Below are 20,707 nucleotides of genomic sequence, written 5' to 3'. Positions count from 1 at the left end.
TAATAACACAATAGAAAATCTATATACAGTGTGTGCAAATGTAGTAAGATTAGGGAGGTAAGGCAATAAATAGGCCACAGTGGCAAAATAATTACAATTTAGCAATTAAACACTGGAGTGATAGATGTGCAGATGATGATGTGCAAGTAGAGATACTGGGGTGCAAAGGAGCAAAATAATATGTATGTGTGTGTGTGTGTATATGTTTGTGTATATACAAACAAACAAACAAACAAACAAACAAACAAACAAACAAACAAACAAACAATATGGGGATGAGGTAGTTGGGTGTGCTATTTACAGATGGGCTGTGTACAGGTACAGTGATCGGTAAGCTGATGCTTAAAGTTAGAGGGAGATGTAAGTCTCCAGCATCAATGATTTTTGCAGTTCGTTCCAGTCATTGGCAGCAGAAAACTGGAAGGAAAGGCGGCCAAAGGAGGTGTTGGCTTTGGGGGTGACCAGTGAAATATACCTGCTGGAGCGCGTGCTATGGGTGGGTGTTGCTATGGAGACCAGTGAGATAAGGCGGGGCATTACCTCACAAAGACTTATAGATGACCTGGAGCCAGTGGGTTTTTACGACGAATATGAAGCGAGGGCCAGCCAACGAGAGCGTACAGGTCGCAGTTGTGGGTAGTATATGGGGCTTTGGTGACAAAACGGATGGCACTGTGATAGACTGCATCCAATTTGTTGAGGAGAGTGTTGGAGGCTATTTTGTAAATGACTTCGCCGAAGTCGAGGATTGGTAGGATGGTCAGTTTTATGAGGGTATGTTTGGCAGCATGAGTGAAGGAGGCTTTGTTGCGAAATGGGAAGCCGATTTTAATTTTGGATTGGAGATGCTTAATGTGAGTCTGGAAGGAGAGTTTACAGTCTAACCAGACACCTAGGTATTTGTAGTTGTCCACATATTCTAGGTCAGAACCGTCCAGGGTAGTGATGCTAGTTGGGCTGGTAGGTGCGGGCAGCAAATCAGTTGAAAAGCATGCATTTAGTTTTACTAGCATTTAAGCTCAGTTGGAGGCCATGGAAGGAGTGTTGAATGGCATTGAAGCTCATTTGGAGGTTTGTTAACACAGTGTCCAAGGAAGGGCCAGATGTACAGTTGAAGTCGGAAGTTTACATACACTTAGGTTGGAGTCATTAAAACTAATTTTTCAACCACTCTACAAATGTCTTGTTAACAAACTATAGTTTTGGCAAGTCGGTTAGGACATCTACTCTGTGTGTGACACGTAATTTTTCCAACAGTTGTTTACAGAGAGATTATTTCACTTATAATTCACTGTATCACAATTCCAGTGGGTCAGAAGTTTACATACACTAAGTTGTCTGTGCCTTCAAACAGCTTGGAAAAATCCAGAAAATGATGTCATGGCTTTAGAAGCTTCTGATAGGCTAATTGACATCATTTGAGTCAATTGGAAGTGTACCTGTGGATGTATTTCAAGGCCTACCTTCAAACTCAGTTGCCCAGCAACTGGGCCAGTTGTTGTGGGGGTGCTGTTGACCAGGTTAGGGGTAGCCAGTTGGAAAGCATGGCCAGCCGTAGAAAAATGCTTATTGATATTCTCGATAATCGTAGATTTATCAGTGGTGACAGCGTTGTACCAGATCTTCAATTTCTCGCATGGATTAGCCTTCATTTCTCAGAACAAGAATAGACTCTGTCTAGAAGGACAGCATCCCGGAGTCGCCTCTTCACTGAGACTGGTGTTTTTGTGGGTAATATTTAATGAAGCTGCCAGTTGAGGACTTGTGAAGCGTCTGTTTCTCAAACTAGACACTCTAATGTACTTGTCCTCTTACTCAGTTGTGCACCGGGGCCTCCCACTCCTCTTTCTATTCTGGTTAGAGCCAGTTTGCGTTGTCTCTTCAGGGAGTCGTTTCTTGGCAATTTCTCACATGGAATAGCCTTCACTTCTCAGAACAAGACTGACGAGTTTCAGAAGAAAGGTATTTGTTGCTGGCCATTTTGAGCCTGTAATCGAACCCACAAATGCTGATGCTCCAGATACTCAACTAGTCTAAAGAAGGCCAGTTTTATTTCTTTTTTATTCAGAACACAGTTTTCAGCTGTGCTAACGTAATTGCAAAAGTGTTTTCTAATGATCAATTAGCCTTTTAAAATGATAAACTTGGATTAACTAACACAACGGGCCATTGGAACACAGGAGTGATGGTTGCTGATAATGGGCCTCTGTACGCCTATGTAGATATTCCAATTAAAAAATCTGCCGTTTCCAACTACAATGGTCATTTACAACATTAACAATGTCTACACTGTTCTGATCAATTAGATTTATTTTAATGGACAAAAAAATTGCTTTTCTTTCAAAAACAAGGACATTTCTAAGTGACCCCAAACTTTTGAACGGTACGTGTCAGTGTATGTCCTCACGCTGGTGGTGTACGTCATATCATGGGATGCACCCCGCTTCCGCCCTGGAGGGTTTCCGCCCGCTCCCGCCCTGGAGGGTTTCCGCCCGCTCCCGCCCTGGAGGGTTTCCGCCCGCTCCCGCCCTGGAGGGTTTCCGCCCGCTCCCGCCCTGGAGGGTTTCCGCCCGCTCCCGCCCTGGAGGGTTTCCGCCCGCTCCCGCCCTGGAGGAGGGTTCCCGCCCGCTCCCGCCCTGGAGGGTTCCCGCCCTGCTCAGCCTATCATAATTTCCCTCACTGCCAGGCAGTTAATTACTAGTTTCTGGCTCAGTACGTTTGTATAATCAAATCAAACTTTATTTGTCACATGCGCCTTACCGTGAAATGCTTACTTACAAGCCCTTTAACCAACATCCTCTGTGTGTGCAGGTAGATAACTATTTTAGTCATCTTTTCATTCTTCTCTCTCTCTTCTCTCCCTCAAATACATCCCAGCTGGGCAATTTGACATTTTGTAAAGTAACACAGCAGATTTTTCTCCTTGTCTCTTTTCTGGGTCCGTTGCTTTCGCTGAGGGGTACCCTGTGTCCTAACTGGGTTGATTTTTACACTTTCAAAAGGAGCACAGGAGGCACCTCTGTCTGCTCACAATGCTTTGGGTTTAATTTCCCCAATAGAACAACACTTTGTCTCATCTCAAATGGTACCCTGTTTCCTAACAGCACTATGGGCCCCTGGTCAAAGGGTAGTCTGTAGTATCTTCATGTTTTAGTGGTTATTCTACACACGGGCTATTATTATAATGAGCTCCACCCACAAACAAAGGACAAACGGGCAGATAGCAGCCAGCGATCCATAGCCCTGTTGTCTGCATCGAGTCTTCATCGTGAACAGGCAGCCAGCGATCCATAGCCCTGTTGTCTGCATCGAGTCTTCATCGTGAACAGGCAGCCAGCCATCCTATAGCCCTGTTGTCTGCATCGAGTCTTCATCGTGAACAGGCAGCCAGCGATCCATAGCCCTGTTGTCTGCATCAAGTCTTCATCGTGAACAGGCAGCCAGCCGTCCTATAGCCCTGTTGTCTGCTTCGAGTCTTCATCGTGAACAGGCAGGCGCAAGCAGGCAGTCAGACAGACAGAAGAGGAGAGCCTTTGTTGCTGGGCAATTTCCGTGTTAACGGAGTGACGCTGAGACTCACGTTTTCACTTTTAAAATGTATGCCAAGCAATAAAACATTGGTTGCAAAGTTTTAACAAACCATTTTCCCTATATGCAGAAGTCTACTTTTAACAATTGCCACTGAACATTTTAGTAAAACACATTTACTTTAAGGTACAGTGCAGATGCAAAGTTTGGTAACAGAATGAAATAATTTTATTGCAGATTATTTGGACAAGGTGGTCTTTCCGCTTTTGTATGCGTTAGCCTACCTATTGTACTAAAAAATACCTATTGTATTTTAAAAAAAATGCTTAAACAGAGTAGGCTATAGCCTAAGCATGGGTAAGTTATCTTTCCAAGGAAACCTTAAGTATGGTTAAGATATAGTTTACTACATTGCCTGGTAATTAATATTCATCACCCATATTTTGTGTCTGTGTGAAATTCATCCCGCTCCTAAATGGTAGGCTATATGCAAAACATCTCTTCAAAGTACATCTATCCTATTGGTTGATATAGCCCAGTAATACAGATAGCCTAATATAATGAGCCATGTATGAATCTCTGGTAATTTAACATATTTCTATTGGTCATTTTTTGATATTGCGTGTAGAGCGAAATTGCTGGGACCAAGGCTGGCAAGCGAGCTGTGTCACATATGCCTAAAATAACATTGCGTGTTGGGTAATCACTTAATTCAACAAAAAAAAAATCTAATTTTAAAAGCACTAATTACTTGGCATGTCCACCTTTTACTTCTGTAAACTTTCATAATCCTCCCCCCTGCGAGATACTACAGCATATCATAAAGATATATTGTGGGTTTTTTGATAACAGAACGACCAGACACTAGTCAATATTTCTTTAATTCTTTAATTCTGCAAAAATAAATATAAATGTTGATTTTAATTCAACATTATGTTTTGGATCTATTTCTAAACCTGAACTTTTTTTGAGTAGATGTTTTTTGTTTTTTAAGACCCCTTTTCTATCTGTGTGACTAGATATCAAAGATTTTGCTTATTCCTCATTTTTTTTTTGTTTGGGAAATGGTTAAAACGTGTATCTTTGCCTACATTCCCCCCCCCCCCCCCCCCCCCCCCCCCCCCCCTTAAATATAGACTCTTAGATTTCACATGTTGGTGCTCTTGTGTCCTTTTTCCCCCATGGAAATGGTATGATCCAGATGACGTTATCTAGATTATGGAAGCCGATTTTTATGGATTCATCAATTCGAATTTATTGAGTTATGTTTGATCCATACGGGTTATATTAGTCCTGTTTGTGTAAGAATGATGTGAATCTCACTTTTGTTAACCTATATCACATTAACCCAACTCAGGGCTCTGTTCTCTCTCTGTTCCTGCATTTTAATCACCTCCCCTATAAATACCCTTAACGTCAGCCAAACTGTGACTTAATACAGCTGGTGAGGGGGGAAAAAGGGCTATTCTAGGATCAGTTTTTTTGATCTCCTAATGCACGAGAGAACACGGCTAAAGAAGGCCTAGTCCTAGATCAGCACTCCCTATTCTGAGCTTCATGAATACGAGGCCAGCTGTTCTCTATGTCTTAGTGTGGATTGATATCATTTGGGGGGGGGGAGGGGGGGTGTAGACTTGTGACAACAGCCCCAGGTTCCGACCCGTCATGAAGGGTCCCTATTTGACCCAACTAGCCATTCAGAGCAGTAGTTAGTGTAAATATCAGTGTAACAGCAGGTCAAGGAATCCCAGATTCAGCAGGATGCATCCCACTTAAGGCCAGACTGCTCAGAACTATGAAATCAAATATAAGTAAAGTACAAAATGTTTGATGTAAAAAAAAATAATAAGTTTTGATGTCTTCTGTGCCCATATGAATAACCCCTATGATATAACTGGAATGATGAGATAGACGTTGTTCTTCTCTGTTGTTTTTTGTTTTATTATTTCACTGCCGTACTGTGTTCGATCTTGTCCAGCCATCTTGTCTCAAGAGGACCACAATGGAAATAAGTCCCTGACTTAATTGTGTGTTATCCTCCATGATTTAACAATGGAAATAAGTCCCAGACTTTATCCTCCATGATTTTATTCATGTGCATGTATGGCTTTTAAGTTTTGTGTGCTTGTTTTTTTTTTTTTAATAGTCAAATTAATAAACTAAAGTGACTGTGAAATTCATTAAGTCTAAGGTATAAATCCACCGTTAGACTGGCAGACTTCTGATTATTGTATATAGATTACTGTTGAGTGTGGAAACTAGTGGGAGACTTGAGGCTTCCTAGTGAGACAAACTGCATTATTAAGACACTGATAAATGAGTGGAGATTTGTTCCAGACCTGTTTTGTGCTGATATTACGCTCCGTAATTTGTCATATGCTAAACATGTTTGGCATGTCAAGGAGTGGGAATGTTAGCACAGACTGTTACCCAGGCTGTGGATATTGGGGGAGAAAGAGAAGTGTGTTGCTTTGGTCACCATACTGTCAAGACTCTCAGTTGAAAGGAGTTAATGCTGATTCATGTCAAGTGATGCAGGTTAACCTGTCAGGTGTGTGTGGAGTGAGGACTATACTTCAGGATATATACACACCATTGTGTGCAGGCTGGCCTAAGTGGAGTGGTCTGACACAAGCCCGCAGGGAGAGGGAGAGGGAGATTTCATCAAGCAGTGAAGTCTCGGCTCTGTCCTCTTGTCTGCATCGAAGTAGCTGTCCTTGCCACCATGCTTGACGCTAGGTACGACATAGTAAAGAGGCTCAGAGAGAATGCCACTGAATCGCTTGTTCACATCCTCGTTTACTTTTGTCCGTTTTAACCCCACGGTCTGTTGGCAGTTTTGTTGAGCAGACGTATCAATGCCATGATGCAATACCCTGCGTCTGAGGCAGTTCAGCTTATTTCTCCGGTCAGTTGTTCGAATAGAGCTAGGAGTGTTTTGAAATGGCAGCAGCGGTATGAGAACCAGCACATTCTTGAGCATGCAATACGGCTTTCCTCAGTACAAAATCCTCGTAGACCCACTGTGCTGTCAGACTCGGCATGCTCATGGGGCTGACATCACTGGTCCAAATGTCAGTCGTGAAGCTCGTGGATGTGAGTTTCAACAATACTGTGTAACTCCGGTAGGGCAACATCTGAAAAATAGTGTGTACCGGGGATCGACCAGTCAGAGAAAGCCAACATCATCCACAACAGAGAACGGTTGATTGTCAAGGGCAATGAATTCCATTATCTTGGCATTAATCGATTTCACCTTTTTAGTTTTTGTTGTCGTCTCGCTGCGATTGTCTTGCCATTCAGATGACGGTTCGACTTCAACTTTAGTTGTGGAAGTGTGCTGTATTTTTCTGTGTAGCGCTGTATTTTTTTTGTGGCGTCATTACGCCATCGACCGACGTTATATAGGTATGTACCTCGTCTACCTACGTTATATAGGTATGTACCTCGTCTACCTACGTTATATAGGTATGCACGTCAGCTTTGACATTACATCATGTGTATACCTATATAACGTAGGTAGACGAGGTACATACCTATATAACGTAGGTAGACGAGGTGCATACCTAATATAACGTAGGTACGTCAGCTTTGACATTTGTTTTGCACATCGGCGTTAAACTAGACATCGGGATGATGCTGGTATTTTTAGCTGATATTGTCTGATATCCATATCGTGCATCCCTAGTTGAAATTTTTAAACGTATCTTTCCATATATAAACACACACCCTACGTGTGTTTGCGTAAAATCAACTACATATGCGCTTGTCTGATACTTTAAGCACACTGTTTGATTAAATAATTAAGACACCCAAATTACTCCGCACGATGGTCACACTGTTAAAAACAATTACAGCGAGTGCCTGTGTGACTGGCGAACAATGGCGCTCTCTCTCCTCCCTACTACAGCAAGGGTTTGTTGTGCTGTCTGTGCTGAAGCTGCGACATCATTTCAGCCATTTAGTTTCTTTCTTGTTTCTGACCCGAAAAGTTCTGTTACCGAAATTCCTAATTTGTTTACGAAAAACATTAAATTTTCCCTCAACCCTTGCTCTCTTTACGTTAAACATGTAAGCATCGCATGCATGTGACCAATAGGGCCTGACCTATAGCCTATCCTAATCACATCAATAAGTTGGTTATAACAAACTCCGAACACCGTAACACGTGACTGCAAAATGGATGTGGAGGATGTGAAAAAGAAACTCGAAACGGGAAATGTTTACTGGTTGCTCAGGAGGGAAAGGGAAAGTCAGATCTGTGGAAGACATTTGACTTACAGGGTCGGGACTGCCTGTGTCTGCAGTGGATAACCCACAGTAGTCCTACCTAATGTTACATAGTAGTGGCGTGCATGAGATGCTGTACTCCCCCTATGGTAGTGTTATTAATACAGTCTGGCCGTAACGGGGTGTACATCTCCATCTCTCCACCCTCTCCCTTTCTACCTTTCTTGATTTTTCACAGGATTGTTCTGCATCGAAGGACTATGCAACCTAAGAGCTTTGTATTCACTCCGTAGTTGCTAAACGTGTCTCTCTCTCGGTCTCTCTCGCTCCAGGTTATTGTGCCATGGCCTCTAAGCCACATCCTCCTCTAATGAAGAAACACAGTCAGTCAGATCTGGTGAGCCGGCTGAAGACCAGGAAGATACTGGGGGTCGGCGGCGAGGACGACGATGGAGAGGTGCACAGGTCAAAGGTCTGTATCATTTTTATATCCTAAATATACAGAAAAGGTGTGTGTGTTTGCTCATTGTCCATCATGGTGAACCAATCATGGGCTTGGTGCCCATTTGACTGGAGAAAGATTCTACATTGTTGAATCCATTAGAAGTAGTGTGTAAGTGGATAGAATGGAGATACCGAATCTCTTTTAACTGAGTTCATAGATTATTACCCATCATGCAACGTGACAGCTCAATCACACTGGCATGCTATTGTGAAGGTAATCATTCCTAATAAACCATTATGTTAATTTTAAGATGATCTATAGTGCTTCCACGTCTTGAGTAATATCGGTTTCTTGATGACTTGCTTATTGCAGCACAATGCACTGAATGATAACATGTCATCACTCTCTGTCCTTCGTATTGCCTTGACAGTCAATACATTGGCCCACCTCTCACTTTGTTCTATTGTGTTTACTGTAATCCCCTGTTACAATCCAGTGAATGTTGATCAGTAGTAGACCTTCTGCCTGCCTGCTGAGATGCTCAGTCCTCTGAGATCCTGTCTCACCCCTGACTCTTCCCTTGCCCTCTCGCTCGCCCCTGACTCTTCCCTTGCCCTCTCGCTCGCCCCTGACTCTTCCCTTGCCCTCTCGCTCGCCCCTGACTCTTCCCTTGCCCTCTCGCTCGCCCCTGACTCTTCCCTTGCCCTCTCGCTCGCCCCTGACTCTTCCCTTGCCCTCTCGCTCGCCCCTGACTCTTCCCTTGCCCTCTCGCTCGCCCCTGACTCTTCCCTTGCCCTCTCGCTCGCCCCTGACTCTTCCCTTGCCCTCTCCCTCCCTGCCTCTCTCACTCACTTACTCAGTCACACAGATGCTTAGTGAGGGAGACAGATATTGGAGGTACATAACACAGTCACTCAGTTCTACTGGAGACACACGATGCCAAGAGTGTGTAAAGCTGTCATCAAGGCAAAGGGTGGCTACTTTGAAGAATTTCAAATATAGAATTTATTTTTGGTTACTACATGATTCCATATGTGTTATTTCATAGTTTTGATGTCTTCACTATTAATCTACAATGTAGAAAATAGTAAAAATAAAGGAAAAACCCTTGAATGAGTAGGTGTGTCAACTTTTGACTGGTACTGTATATTAGGACGAGGTCGATTTAACAGCATTCTTACATAGGTATTTATCTTGTCCAGGTGAGAGAGGGCAGTGTACAGTGATAGCGGTATATGAATTGGGGCGGGTCTAGGGTGTCAGGTAAGGTAGAGGTGATATGATCCTTGACTAGTCTCTCAAAGCACTTCATGATGTTCAGAAGTGAGTGCTACGGGGCGATAATCATTTAGTTCCAGTCATCTTCACTGTCTACGTTACATGAACAGTAGAGGACATCTTGATACAAGTGGGGACAACAGACTGGGATATAGAGAGATTGAATATGTTCGTTAACACTCCAGCCAGCTGGTCTTCACATGCTCTGAGGACCCGGCTTGGGATGCCGTCTGGGCCGGCGAGGGTTAACACGCTTAAATGACTTACTCACGTCCGCCATGGAGAACGAGAGCACACAGTCCTTATGAAGTGGTGGGGGCCTGCGTCGGCGGCTCCATGCTGTTTTCCTCAAAGCGGGCGAAGGTGTTTAACTTTTCCGGGGGCGAGGCGTCGGTGTCCGTTGTGGCTGGCTTTTCCCTTTTTATAATCCGTGGTTGTCTGGAATCCCTGACACAAAGGCCTCGTGTCTGAGCCGTTCAATTGGATACACAACACTAATACTGTACAGACTAGCCAAAGCTACTGCTACAATCATTATTTTGGGGGGGAGGTGTGCTGTGGGATTATTTAAGATACTCTTTGAAGAGGTGTAGGGTTTCAGATGTTTTCAGAAGACGGGCAAGGGACTCTTCTGTCCTAGCTTCAGGGGGAAGATGGACAGGGACTCTGCTGTCCTAGCTTCAGGGGGAAGATGGACAGGGACTCTGCTGTCCTAGCTTCAGGGGGGAAGACGGGGCGGGGACTCTGCTGTCCTAGCTTCAGGGGGGAAGACGGGGCGGGGACTCTGCTGTTCTAGCTTCAGGGGGAAGATGGATAGGGACTCTGCTGTCCTAGCTTCAGGGGGGAAGACGGGGCGGGGACTCTGCTGTCCTAGCTTCAGGGGGGAAGACGGGGCGGGGACTCTGCTGTCCTAGCTTCAGGGGGGAAGACGGGGCGGGGACTCTGCTGTCCTAGCTTCAGGGGGGAAGACGGGGCGGGGACTCTGCTGTCCTAGCTTCAGGGGGGAAGACGGGCGGGGACTCTGCTGTCCTAGCTTCAGGGGGGAAGACGGCCAGGGACTCTGCTGTCCTAGCTTCAGGGGGGAAGACGGGCAGGGACTCTGCTGTCCTAGCTTCAGGGGGGAAGACGGGCAGGGACTCTGCTGTCCTAGCTTCAGGAGGAAGTTGGTTCCACCATTGGGTTGCCAGAACAGAAGTGCTTTGGCTGGGCTGAGAGGGCGCTACCCTCTTGAGCATAGCCTCAAGGTAAGGTGGGGACACTTCCTCTTGCTGCTCTGTAGGTAAGCACCATGGTCCAGTAGTGAATGTGAGCTTTGACTGGAAGCCAGAGGAGTGTGAGGAGGAGTGGGGTGATCAGTTACTGCTATATAAACATTTGACTCATAAGAAAGAAGAATTAGTTCCTAAACGCTATTTTTTGCTCGTCTGCCAGTTGTTAATTATCCATCTCCCCCTGAGGAGAAAATAAAATGTTATTGGAATTACAAGTAATTGCTTTGTTAGACTAGCAAACACAGAAAATGAAATGGTGGTGTTTTTGTTTCAGTTGAGTTGACGTAAGCACCTCATCAGCCTCCGCTCAGACAACAACACCCCTGGGAGATCACAATCATATTACAAAAAGAGAGCGGGGAGGTTGGTGTGGAGGAAGGTTTTGTTTCAGGACACGTGCGCACACACACACACACACTTCGTCCTTGTAAACAAAGGAGGGAAGTCGTCCGGCTGTTACCCGCTGCCCTTCTGTTTTCCTGCTCTTCCCGTGCGCTGAAACAAACAATTACTTAGGCCAGTGATATTGTCCCCCCGGCCTTGAGCCATATCTTGTCTTGTCTGCTGTAAGCCCTCTTTCTGACGCCTGTGGTGCTGGGAGGGAATACTATGCAATGGTTCTAGCATGAAGACCGATACAGAAGGATGTAAGTGTAGGCTACTGACTGGATCACAGTGAACTGAACAATGACGTCGTTACAACCTGTGATTTTTTTGTACTAGGATGGTCATTGAGTTGTGTGTTTTTTACCAAGGCTGAGAGATGAGGAGCGGGGAATGAGAATAGTAATAGACTGAAGAGATCTCAAGGGCTGTGGGATTTCAACTCCATCTGTCTGAATGCTGCCCGGCTTTGTCTCTTAGTGGTGTCAAAGATAGACCATAACAGTTTAGATTACCGTATGCTCCTCTCTCCTCACATGGTGCATTTCCTCCTTTTCCTGTCCCGTTTCTCCTCCCGTTTCTCCTCCCATTTCTCTTCCCCCTGTTTCCCCTCCTCCCGTTTCTCCCGTTTCCCCTCCTCCCGTTTCTCCTCCCGTTTCTCCTGTTTCCCCTCCTCCCGTTTCTCCTGTTTCTCCTTCTCCCGTTTCTCCTCCCATTTCTCTTCCCCCTCCTCCCGTTTCTCTTCCTCCCGTTTCTCCTGTTTCTCCTTCTCCTGTTTCTCCTCCTCCTGTTTCTCCTCCTCCTGTTTCTCCTCCTCCTGTTTCTCCCGTTTCTCTTCCTCTCCTCCCGTTTCTCCTCCTCCTGTTTCTCTTCCCCTCCTCAGGCAAGTCCTTTGCTTTTCCTCTTGTTATATATTTCTCAAGCCAGTTCTAAAGTCATACTGTTAGATGTCACAGGCATGTGTATGCTGTGCTTAGGCTTGTGTTAAGGTGGGGATTCTGGTGTGCAGCCAGGCCTGTCTTTAAAAGAGATTCTCATGTACTTTTGTATACTTTTTAGCCTGTAGTTCTATAAGTAGCGCTCACGAGCCAAAAGTGGTCCCTGAAAAATGTGTACTAAGTCACATATGTGCGCCACGTCATTGCTCTCTCTCTCGCGCTCTCTCTGCATCTTGCTAGCTGTCACTCAAATGGCAAGGCGGCTTAAGCTCATTGGCTAGAACTTTAATTGCTAGGGGGCTGACCCAAATGCCACAGCACAGCTTTCAGAATTGCAGTCGCTTTCGAACTATGAATTTCTTGGCTCATTGAGGTATGCTGTTATTCTGCTCATAGATTATGCATGTATGAATTACACAGTTACACTTCCAGTCCAAAGCGGGAGGTTTTCACAATGGTTCCAGAGCATGTTTTTTTATTTTTTTAAGATTTTTACCAGCTCAGTCAGGTTAAGACCAGTGATTTTTTTTTTTTTTTTTTTTTCCCCAAGTACCCCAAAACCTGCCACAGACAGCGAGAGCCAACCAGGCAGGGTAAAGGGCTTCAGTTTCACTAGACGGTGAAATACAGTGGTGTTGGCTGAAGCGTAGAGATCAGGGCCGTCTGTACACTCTGGTTCTCTTATCTCTCTCTTATCTTTCTCTTTCCGCTGCAATTTTAGGCTCCTTGTATTTCCATTTCCTCCCTCCTGTTATTTTGTGATTTTGGACATCATCAACATCCCATAATAGATGGCCATGAAGCCACTTCAGTCCTTCTCATCTCCTTTTAGATTTTGTGTGTGTGTGTGTGTGTGTGTGTGTGTGTGCGCGCGTGCGCCTTGGGGTCTATTCTCATTGATGAGAATCCTGAGAGATTCTGGAGAGGTTATCAGTTCTCGAGAGACATTACTGCAATGTAAAGTCACGTCTCGGAACAATGCAACCTCTCGAGGTAGTGCACGACACTGACACGACGCCTGACAGTTGCCCCCCCCTCTAAGAAGGGCAGTGTAAACACAATTTGTTTCTTTTGAGCTCAACATTCATACCGTAAAAATACTAATAGCAGAGCAATGTTTTTAAAACAGCTGAAATATTATAGACGTTCGTTATATTTCAGACATGTTTCCACCTGAAATTGCGAGAAGGGTGTGATTGAGGACCACAATTCGGGGCGTTCCTTTAATCCCAGCCCCTGTGTTAATTCCAGCCCCTGTCCCCATAGGAGGCCTATTGCTTCTTGCCAGGCAGTCATTGTAAATAAGAGTTTGGTCTTAATTGACTTGCGTGGTTAAATAAAGGCTAAATTAAAAAAAATATTTCTGCATTTGCAGGAACCCCTTTTTAACACTTCTATTGGTCCATTTTTATGTTGAGACTCTGGTAAACAGGCGGGAGGCTGGGTGGACTGGTGCCAATTCACCATAACTTTGGATGCCAACCGCCGATTAACCCCACAGAAGAAGGGGTGGGGGCTCTCTCTCGTGGAGTCTCTCTCTCTCAATGAGTCTCTGTAGAGTGTGTGTGTGTGTGAGAGTCTCTGTAGAGTGTGTGTGTGTGTGTGTGTGTGTGTGTGAGTCTCTGTAGAGTGTGTGTGTGTGTGTGTGTGTGTGTGAGTCTCTGTAGAGTGTGTGTGTGTGTGTGTGTGTGTGTGTGTGTGTGTGAGTCTCTGTAGAGTGTGTGTGTGTGTGTGTGTGTGTGTGTGTGAGTCTCTGTAGAGTGTGTGTGTGTGAGTCTCTGTAGAGTGTGTGTGTGTGAGTCTCTGTAGAGTGTGTGTGTGTGAGTCTCTGTAGAGTGTGTGTGTGTGAGTCTCTGTAGAGTGTGTGTGTGTGAGTCTCTGTAGAGTGTGTGTGTGTGAGTCTCTGTAGAGTGTGTGTGTGTGAGTCTCTGTAGAGTGTGTGTGTGTGAGTCTCTGTAGAGTGTGTGTGTGTGTGAGTCTCTGTAGAGTGTGTGTGTGTGTGAGTCTCTGTAGAGTGTGTGTGTGTGTGTGTGAGTCTCTGTAGAGTCTCTGTAGAGTGTGTGTGTGTGTGAGTCTCTGTAGAGTCTCTGTAGAGTGTGTGTGTGTGTGAGTCTCTGTAGAGTCTCTGTAGAGTGTGTGTGTGTGTGAGAGTCTCTGTAGAGTCTCTGTAGAGTGTGTGTGTGTGTGTGAGAGTCTCTGTAGAGTGTGTGTGTGTGTCTGTAGAGTGTGTGTGTGTCTGTAGAGTGTGTGTGTGTCTGTAGAGTGTGTGTGTGTCTGTAGAGTGTGTGTGTGTGTGTCTGTAGAGTGTGTGTGTGTGTGTCTGTAGAGTGTGTGTGTGTGTCTGTAGAGTGTGTGTGTCTGTAGAGTGTGTGTGTGTGAGAGTCTCTGTAGAGTGTGTGTGTGTGAGAGTCTCTGTAGAGTGTGTGTGTGTGAGTCTCTGTAGAGTGTGTGTGTGTGAGAGTCTCTGTAGAGTGTGTGTGTGTGTGAGAGTCTCTGTAGTGTGTGTGTGTGTGAGAGTCTCTGTAGTGTGTGTGTGTGTGTGTGTGAGTGTGTGTGTAAGAGTCTCTGTAGAGTGTGTGTGTGTGTGTGTGAGAGTCTCTGTAGAGTGTGTGTGTGTGTGTGTGAGAGTCTCTGTAGAGTCTCTGTAGAGTGTGTGTGTGTGTGTGTCTCTGTAGAGTCTCTGTAGAGTGTGTGTGTGTAAGAGTCTCTGTAGAGTGTGTGTGTGTGTGTGTGTGTGAGAGTCTCTGTAGAGTGTGTGTGTGTGAGTCTCTGTAGAGTCTCTGTAGAGTGAGTGTGTGTGTGTGTGTGTCTGTAGAGTGTGTGTGTGAGAGTCTCTGTAGAGTGTGTGTGTGTGAGAGTGTGTGTGTGTGTGTGTTTGAAAGTCTCTGTAGAGAGTGTGTGTGTGTGTGTGTGTGTGTGTGTGAAAGTCTCTGTAGAGAGTGTGTGTGTGAGAGTCTCTGTAGAGTGAGTGTGTGTGTGTGTGTGAGAGTCTCTGTATAGTGTGTGTGTGTGTGTGTGTGAGAGTCTCTGTAGAGAGTGTGTGTGTGTGTGAGAGTCTCTGTAGAGTGTGTGAGCGTATTTGAGAGACTCAGACAATCACCAGTGAACCCTGTTCTGGGCAGTTTTCATTGTCCTGACAACCTCAAATGCATAGGCCTTTCTACTGTGACCTTAATTACCTACCATCTATAAAGCTGTTAGTGTCTTAATGACCGTTCCACAGGTGCATGTTCATTCATTGTTTATGGTTCATTGAACAAGCATGGAAAACAGTGTTTAAACCCTTTACAATGAAGATCTGTGAAGTCATTTGGATTTTTATGAATTATCTTTGAAAGACAGGGTCCTGAAAAAGGGACGTTTCTTTTTTTGCTGAGTTTACATGCATACATACATACATACATACAGTTGAAGTCGGAAGTTTACATACACCTTAGCCAAACACATTTAAAAAGAGTTTTTCACAATTCCTGACATTTAATCCTAGTAAACATCTCCTGTTTTAGGTCAGTTAGGATCACCACTTTATTTTAAGAATGTGAAATGTCAGAATAATAGTAGAGGGAATGATTTATTTCAGGTTTGATTTCTTTCATCACATTCCCAGTGGGTCCGAAGTTTACATACACTCAATTAGTATTTGGTAGCATTGCCTTTAAATTGTTTAACTTGGGTCAAACGTTTCGGGTAGCCTTCCACAAGCTTCCCACAATAAGTAGGGTGAATTTTTGCCCATTCCTCCTGACAGAGCTGGTGTAACTGAGTCAGGTTTGTAGGCCTCCTTGCTCGCACATGCTTTTTCAGTTCTGCCCACACATTTTCTATAGGATTGAGGTCAGGGCTTTGTGATGGCCACTCCAATACCTTGACTTTGTTGTCCTTAAGCCATTTTGCCACAACTTTGGAAGTATGCTTGGGGTCATTGTCCATTTGGAAGACCCATTTGTGACCAAGCTTTAACTTCCTGACTGATGTCTTGAGATGTTGCTTCAATATATCCACATAATTTTCCATCCTCATGATGCCATCTATTTTGTGAAGTGCACCAGTCCCTCCTGCAGCAAAGCACCCCACAACATGATGCTGCCACCCCCGTGCTTCACGGTTGGGATGGTGTTCTTCAGCTTGCAAGCATCCCCCTTTTTCCTCCAAACATAACGATGGTTATTATGGCCAAACAGTTCTATTTGTTTCATCAGACCAGAGGACATTTCTCCAAAAAGTATCATCTTTGTCCCCACGTGCAGTTGTAAACTGCAGTCTGGCTTTTTTATTGCGGTTTTGGAGCAGTGGCTTCTTCCTTGCTGAGCAGCCTTTCAGGTTATGTCGATATAGGACTCGTTTAACTGTGGATATAGATACTTTGTACCCGTTTCCTCCAGCATCTTCACAAGGTCCTTTGCTGTTGTTCTGGGATTGATTTGCACTTCTCGCACCGAAGTACGTTCATCTCTAGGAGACAGAATGCGTCTCCTTCCTGAGTGGTATGACGGCTGTGTGGTCTCTTATACTTGCATACTATTGTTTATACAGATGAATGTGGTACATTCAGGCATTTGGAAAATGCTCCCAAGGATGAACCAGACTTGTGGAGGTCTACAAAAGTTATTTCTGAGGTTTTGGCTGATTTCTTTTGATTTTCCCATGATGTCAAGCAAAGAGGCACTGAGTTTGAAGGTAGGCCTTGAAATACATCCACAGATACACCTCAAATTGACTCAAATGATGTCAATTAGCCTATCAGAAGCTTCTAAAGCCATGACATAATTTTCTGGAATTTTCCAAGCTGTTTAAAGGCACAGTGAACTTAGTGTATGTAAACTTCTGACCCACTGGAATTGTGATACAGTGGATTATAAGGGAAATAATCTGTCTCTAAACAATTGTTGGAAAAATGACTTGTCGCACAAAGTAGATGTCCTAACCGACTTGCCAAAACTATAATTTGTTAACAAGAAATTTGTGGAGGGGTTGGAAAACGAGTTTTAATGACTCCAACCTAAGTGTATGTAAACTTCTGACTTCAACTGTACATACACACAGACACGCCCCTGCCCAGTTCCTACTGCCAATTAAAGCATGATATGAATTAATGTCAGTGAATTATCATGGGTTCTACACTAATAGACCATCTTATGGAATAATAATAATAATAATAAAATAGCAATGAATCTGCTGTCAAGTTATTTTTGCACAGTAATGACATCATAATGCTTTGTGCTGGCTTCTATTACTTGTTACTTTTTATATTCGTATTTAAAAAAAATATTTAACTGCATGGTTTGGAGACCTGTTGTATTCGGCGCATGCGACTTAATAAAGTTAGATTTTTTTTATTTGTCTGGTTTTAAGGATCATGTGAATTTTATTAGCGTTGTAGACCACTTATTGCAGGGATAAATGTATACTGCATGTGTCTTCAATTTAGGGTTAGTTACTGTATTAAGTCATGAGGCATTGGCTCTGTGAATGTTTGATATGAACTCGCATGTTGTACCATCTGTGTTGACATGCTGGGTTCCACAATGCTGCACAGAATTTAGTTAATTTATGAGTAAACAATCATCTGATGTGCTATCCCCGTTAGGGGCGTGGCGCTGTCCCCGTTAGGGGCGTGGCGCTGTCCCCGTTAGGGGCGTGGCGCTGTCCCCGTTAGGGGCGTGGCGCTGTCCCCGTTAGGGGCGTGGCGCTGTCCCCGTTAGGGGCGTGGCGCTGTCCCCGTTAGGGGCGTGGCGCTGTCCCCGTTAGGGGCGTGGCGCTGTCCCCGTTAGGGGCGTGGCGCTGTCCCCGTTAGGTAGGGGCGTGGCGCTGGCCCCGTTAGGTAGGGGCGTGGCGCTGGCCCCGTTAGGTAGGGGCGTGGCGCTGGCCCCGTTAGGTAGGGGCGTGGCGCTGGCCCCGTTAGGTAGGGGCGTGGCGCTGTCCCCGTTAGGTAGGGGCGTGGCGCTGTCCCCGTTAGGTAGGGGCGCGGCGCTGTCCCATGCACTAACAATGTAAAGCTCCATTCTTTGACATACAGGGTGGTGTGCAGTATGGGTGATGAAGAGAGAATTGCTAATTAGTGCTAAATTCGATTTTCTGTTTAAATATAGTTTGTGATTAATCCAAGGCCTTGTTAATGGGATATCTGCTTCCGTGTGGTTTTTGTTTTGTTGTTTTATGTGGTGTCTGCTTCCTCTTAATAATCTCTCAGGTTCCTCCCTGATAGACCTATAACTAGCTCTAATTAGAAAACGTCTTAATGATCCCCTCTTTCTATTTCTGTCTCTCTCTCCTCTCTTCTCCTCTCTTCTCCTCTCTTCTCCTCTCTTCTCCTCCTCCTCTCTCCCCCTCTCTCCCCCTCTCTCCCCCTCTCTCCCCCTCTCTCCCCCTCTCTCCCCCTCTCTCCTCCTCTCTCTTTCTCTCTCCCTCTCCTCCTCTCTCTTTCTCTCTCCCTCTCTTCCTCTCTCTTTCTCTCTCTTTCTCTCTTTCTCTCTCCTCCTCTCTCTTTCTCTCTCCTCCTCTCTCTTTCTCTCTCCTCCCCTCTCTTTCTCTCTCTTCCTCTCTCCTCCTCTCTCCTCCTCTCTTCCCCTCTCTCTCCTCCTCTCTCCTCCTCTCTCCTCTCTTTCTCTCTCTTTTTCTCTCCTCCTCTCTCCTCTCTCCTCTCTTTCTCTCTCCTCTCTCTTTCTCTTTTCTCTCCTCTCTTCTCCTCCTCTCTCCTCCTCTCTCCTCCTCTCTCTCCCCCTCTCTCCCCCTCTCTCCTCCTCTCTCTCCCCCTCTCTCCTCCTCTCTCTCCCCCTCTCTCCTCCTCTCTCTCTCCTCTCAGCTCAGCCAGATGCTGGGGAATGACATAAAGTATCAGGTGCGAGAGCCAGTTGGTCTAAGGTGAGAGAACACACCACCTGGGAATCTAATATTACTGTCAGATCAATCCATTTTAATGGCAGTTTTCATTGTCTCTCTCTCTGTCTCTCTCTCTGTCTCTACAGGGTCTGGATCATCATCTCTGCGTTGGCCTTCACAGTTATGGCCTTGATGGTGAGTGTCTCGATGACCTGGGTTCTAGCCACGCTCAGAAACTTCTGCAATGATCATTCTGATGTATAGAGAGTCACATAAGCCATTTAAAACCTATAGGAGCGGTTTAAGAACTATAGGTGAGTTTAAAAAAAAAAAAAAACATTTATTACAATTTATTTTACATTAAACATCACACCGTTAAGGGAAATATACAGTACCAGTCAAAAGTTTGGACACCTACTCATTCCAGGGTTTATATATATATATTTTTTTACTATTTTCTACATTGTAGAATTGAAGGGAAAGGGGGGATTCCTAGTCAGTTGTACAACTGAATGTATTCAACTGAAATGTGTCTTCCACATTTAACCGTGAATCGGGGGGGGGGGGGGGGCTGCCTTAATCGACATCCACGTCTTTGGCGCCCGGGGAAATGTGGGTAATAGTGAAGCCATCAAAACTATGGAATCATGTAGTAACCAAAAAAGTGTTAAACAAATGAAAATATATCGCGACACTATCTCTCTATGGGTATCACGGCTACACTATCTCTCTATGGGGACACGGCTACACTATCTCTCTATGGGGATCACGGCTACACTATCTCTCTATGGGGAACACGGCTACACTATCTCTCTATGGGGACACGGCTACACTATCTCTCTATGGGGACACGGCTACACTATCTCTCTATGGGGACACGGCTACACTATCTCTCTATGGGGATCACGACTACACTATCTCTCTATGGGGAACACGGCTACACTATATCTCTATGGGGACAAGGCTACACTATATCTCTATGGGGACACTGCTACACTATCTCTCTATGGGGAACACGGCTACACTATCTATGGGGACACGGCTACACTATCTCTCTATGGGGACACTGCTACACTATCTCTCTATGGGGATCACTGCTACACTATCTCTCTATGGGGATCACTGCTACACTATCTCTCTATGGGGATCACGGCTACACTATCTCTCTATGGGGAACACGGCTACACTATCTCTCTATATGGGGGACACTGCTACACTATCGCTCTATGGGGACACCTGGGAGGAACAGCTGTGCCTTTGTCTGCATCCTAAATTTAAGTGGAGCTGAATTGTCTTCATTATCTAGTAGTGGAGCTGAATGGCCTTGCTGGGGGAGGGGGGGGGGGGGGGGGGTACAGGAAGATAATAAATAGTTACATAGTAAATGAGGTTGTCCTCTGTTTAATGCTGCTGGAACCAGCCTGGTGACTTTGGGATAAACAGAACGAGCTTTCTTGGAGCGTCTAGACAGCTGTCTTTGGTCCGTCGAGCTACGCTCCGCCACCAGAAACTATACCCCACTGTATTACTACAATGGTTCATATTGTCCATGTTGCACAATCTGTTCATTGTTGTTGCTGTATTTTAGAGAGGAAGTGGCCCCCTCCTGCTATAGTGCATGCTGTGTAGTGTGTGTATATAAGTGTTGTCTCCTCTCTGCAGGCCCTGGTGTGTCCCAACCAGCTCTATGAGGTGGTGTTTGAAGAAGAGACCCACAACACCAGCATCTCTATCAGGCTCTATGGAGGAGCACTACTCAGTCAGTATACACACACACACACACACACACACACACACACACACACACTGCTACT

At 45.1% G+C, this 20,707-nt stretch overlaps 1 protein-coding gene across 3 annotated transcripts in view; it reads left to right on the top strand.

The window, feature by feature from the left end:
* LOC115197703 (tumor protein p53-inducible protein 11) overlaps nt 1-20,707 on the top strand; it is a 96,903-nt gene that overhangs the window by 70,224 nt on the left and 5,972 nt on the right. For all 3 annotated transcript variants that reach the window (XM_029759476.1, XM_029759477.1, XM_029759478.1), the window contains exons 2-5: nt 8,091-8,230; nt 18,877-18,935; nt 19,040-19,088; nt 20,556-20,652. In XM_029759476.1, coding sequence (XP_029615336.1) covers nt 8,102-8,230; nt 18,877-18,935; nt 19,040-19,088; nt 20,556-20,652 — 334 coding nt within the window. In that variant the 5' untranslated portion in view covers nt 8,091-8,101. The remainder of the gene's footprint in view (nt 1-8,090; nt 8,231-18,876; nt 18,936-19,039; nt 19,089-20,555; nt 20,653-20,707) is intronic.

Source organism: Salmo trutta, chromosome 7 (assembly GCF_901001165.1).
Source record: "Salmo trutta chromosome 7, fSalTru1.1, whole genome shotgun sequence".
NCBI classification, from domain to species: domain Eukaryota; kingdom Metazoa; phylum Chordata; class Actinopteri; order Salmoniformes; family Salmonidae; genus Salmo; species Salmo trutta.
The sequence above is the reverse complement of the archived record's forward strand: the minus strand, read 5'-3'. Positions and strand labels throughout refer to the sequence as shown.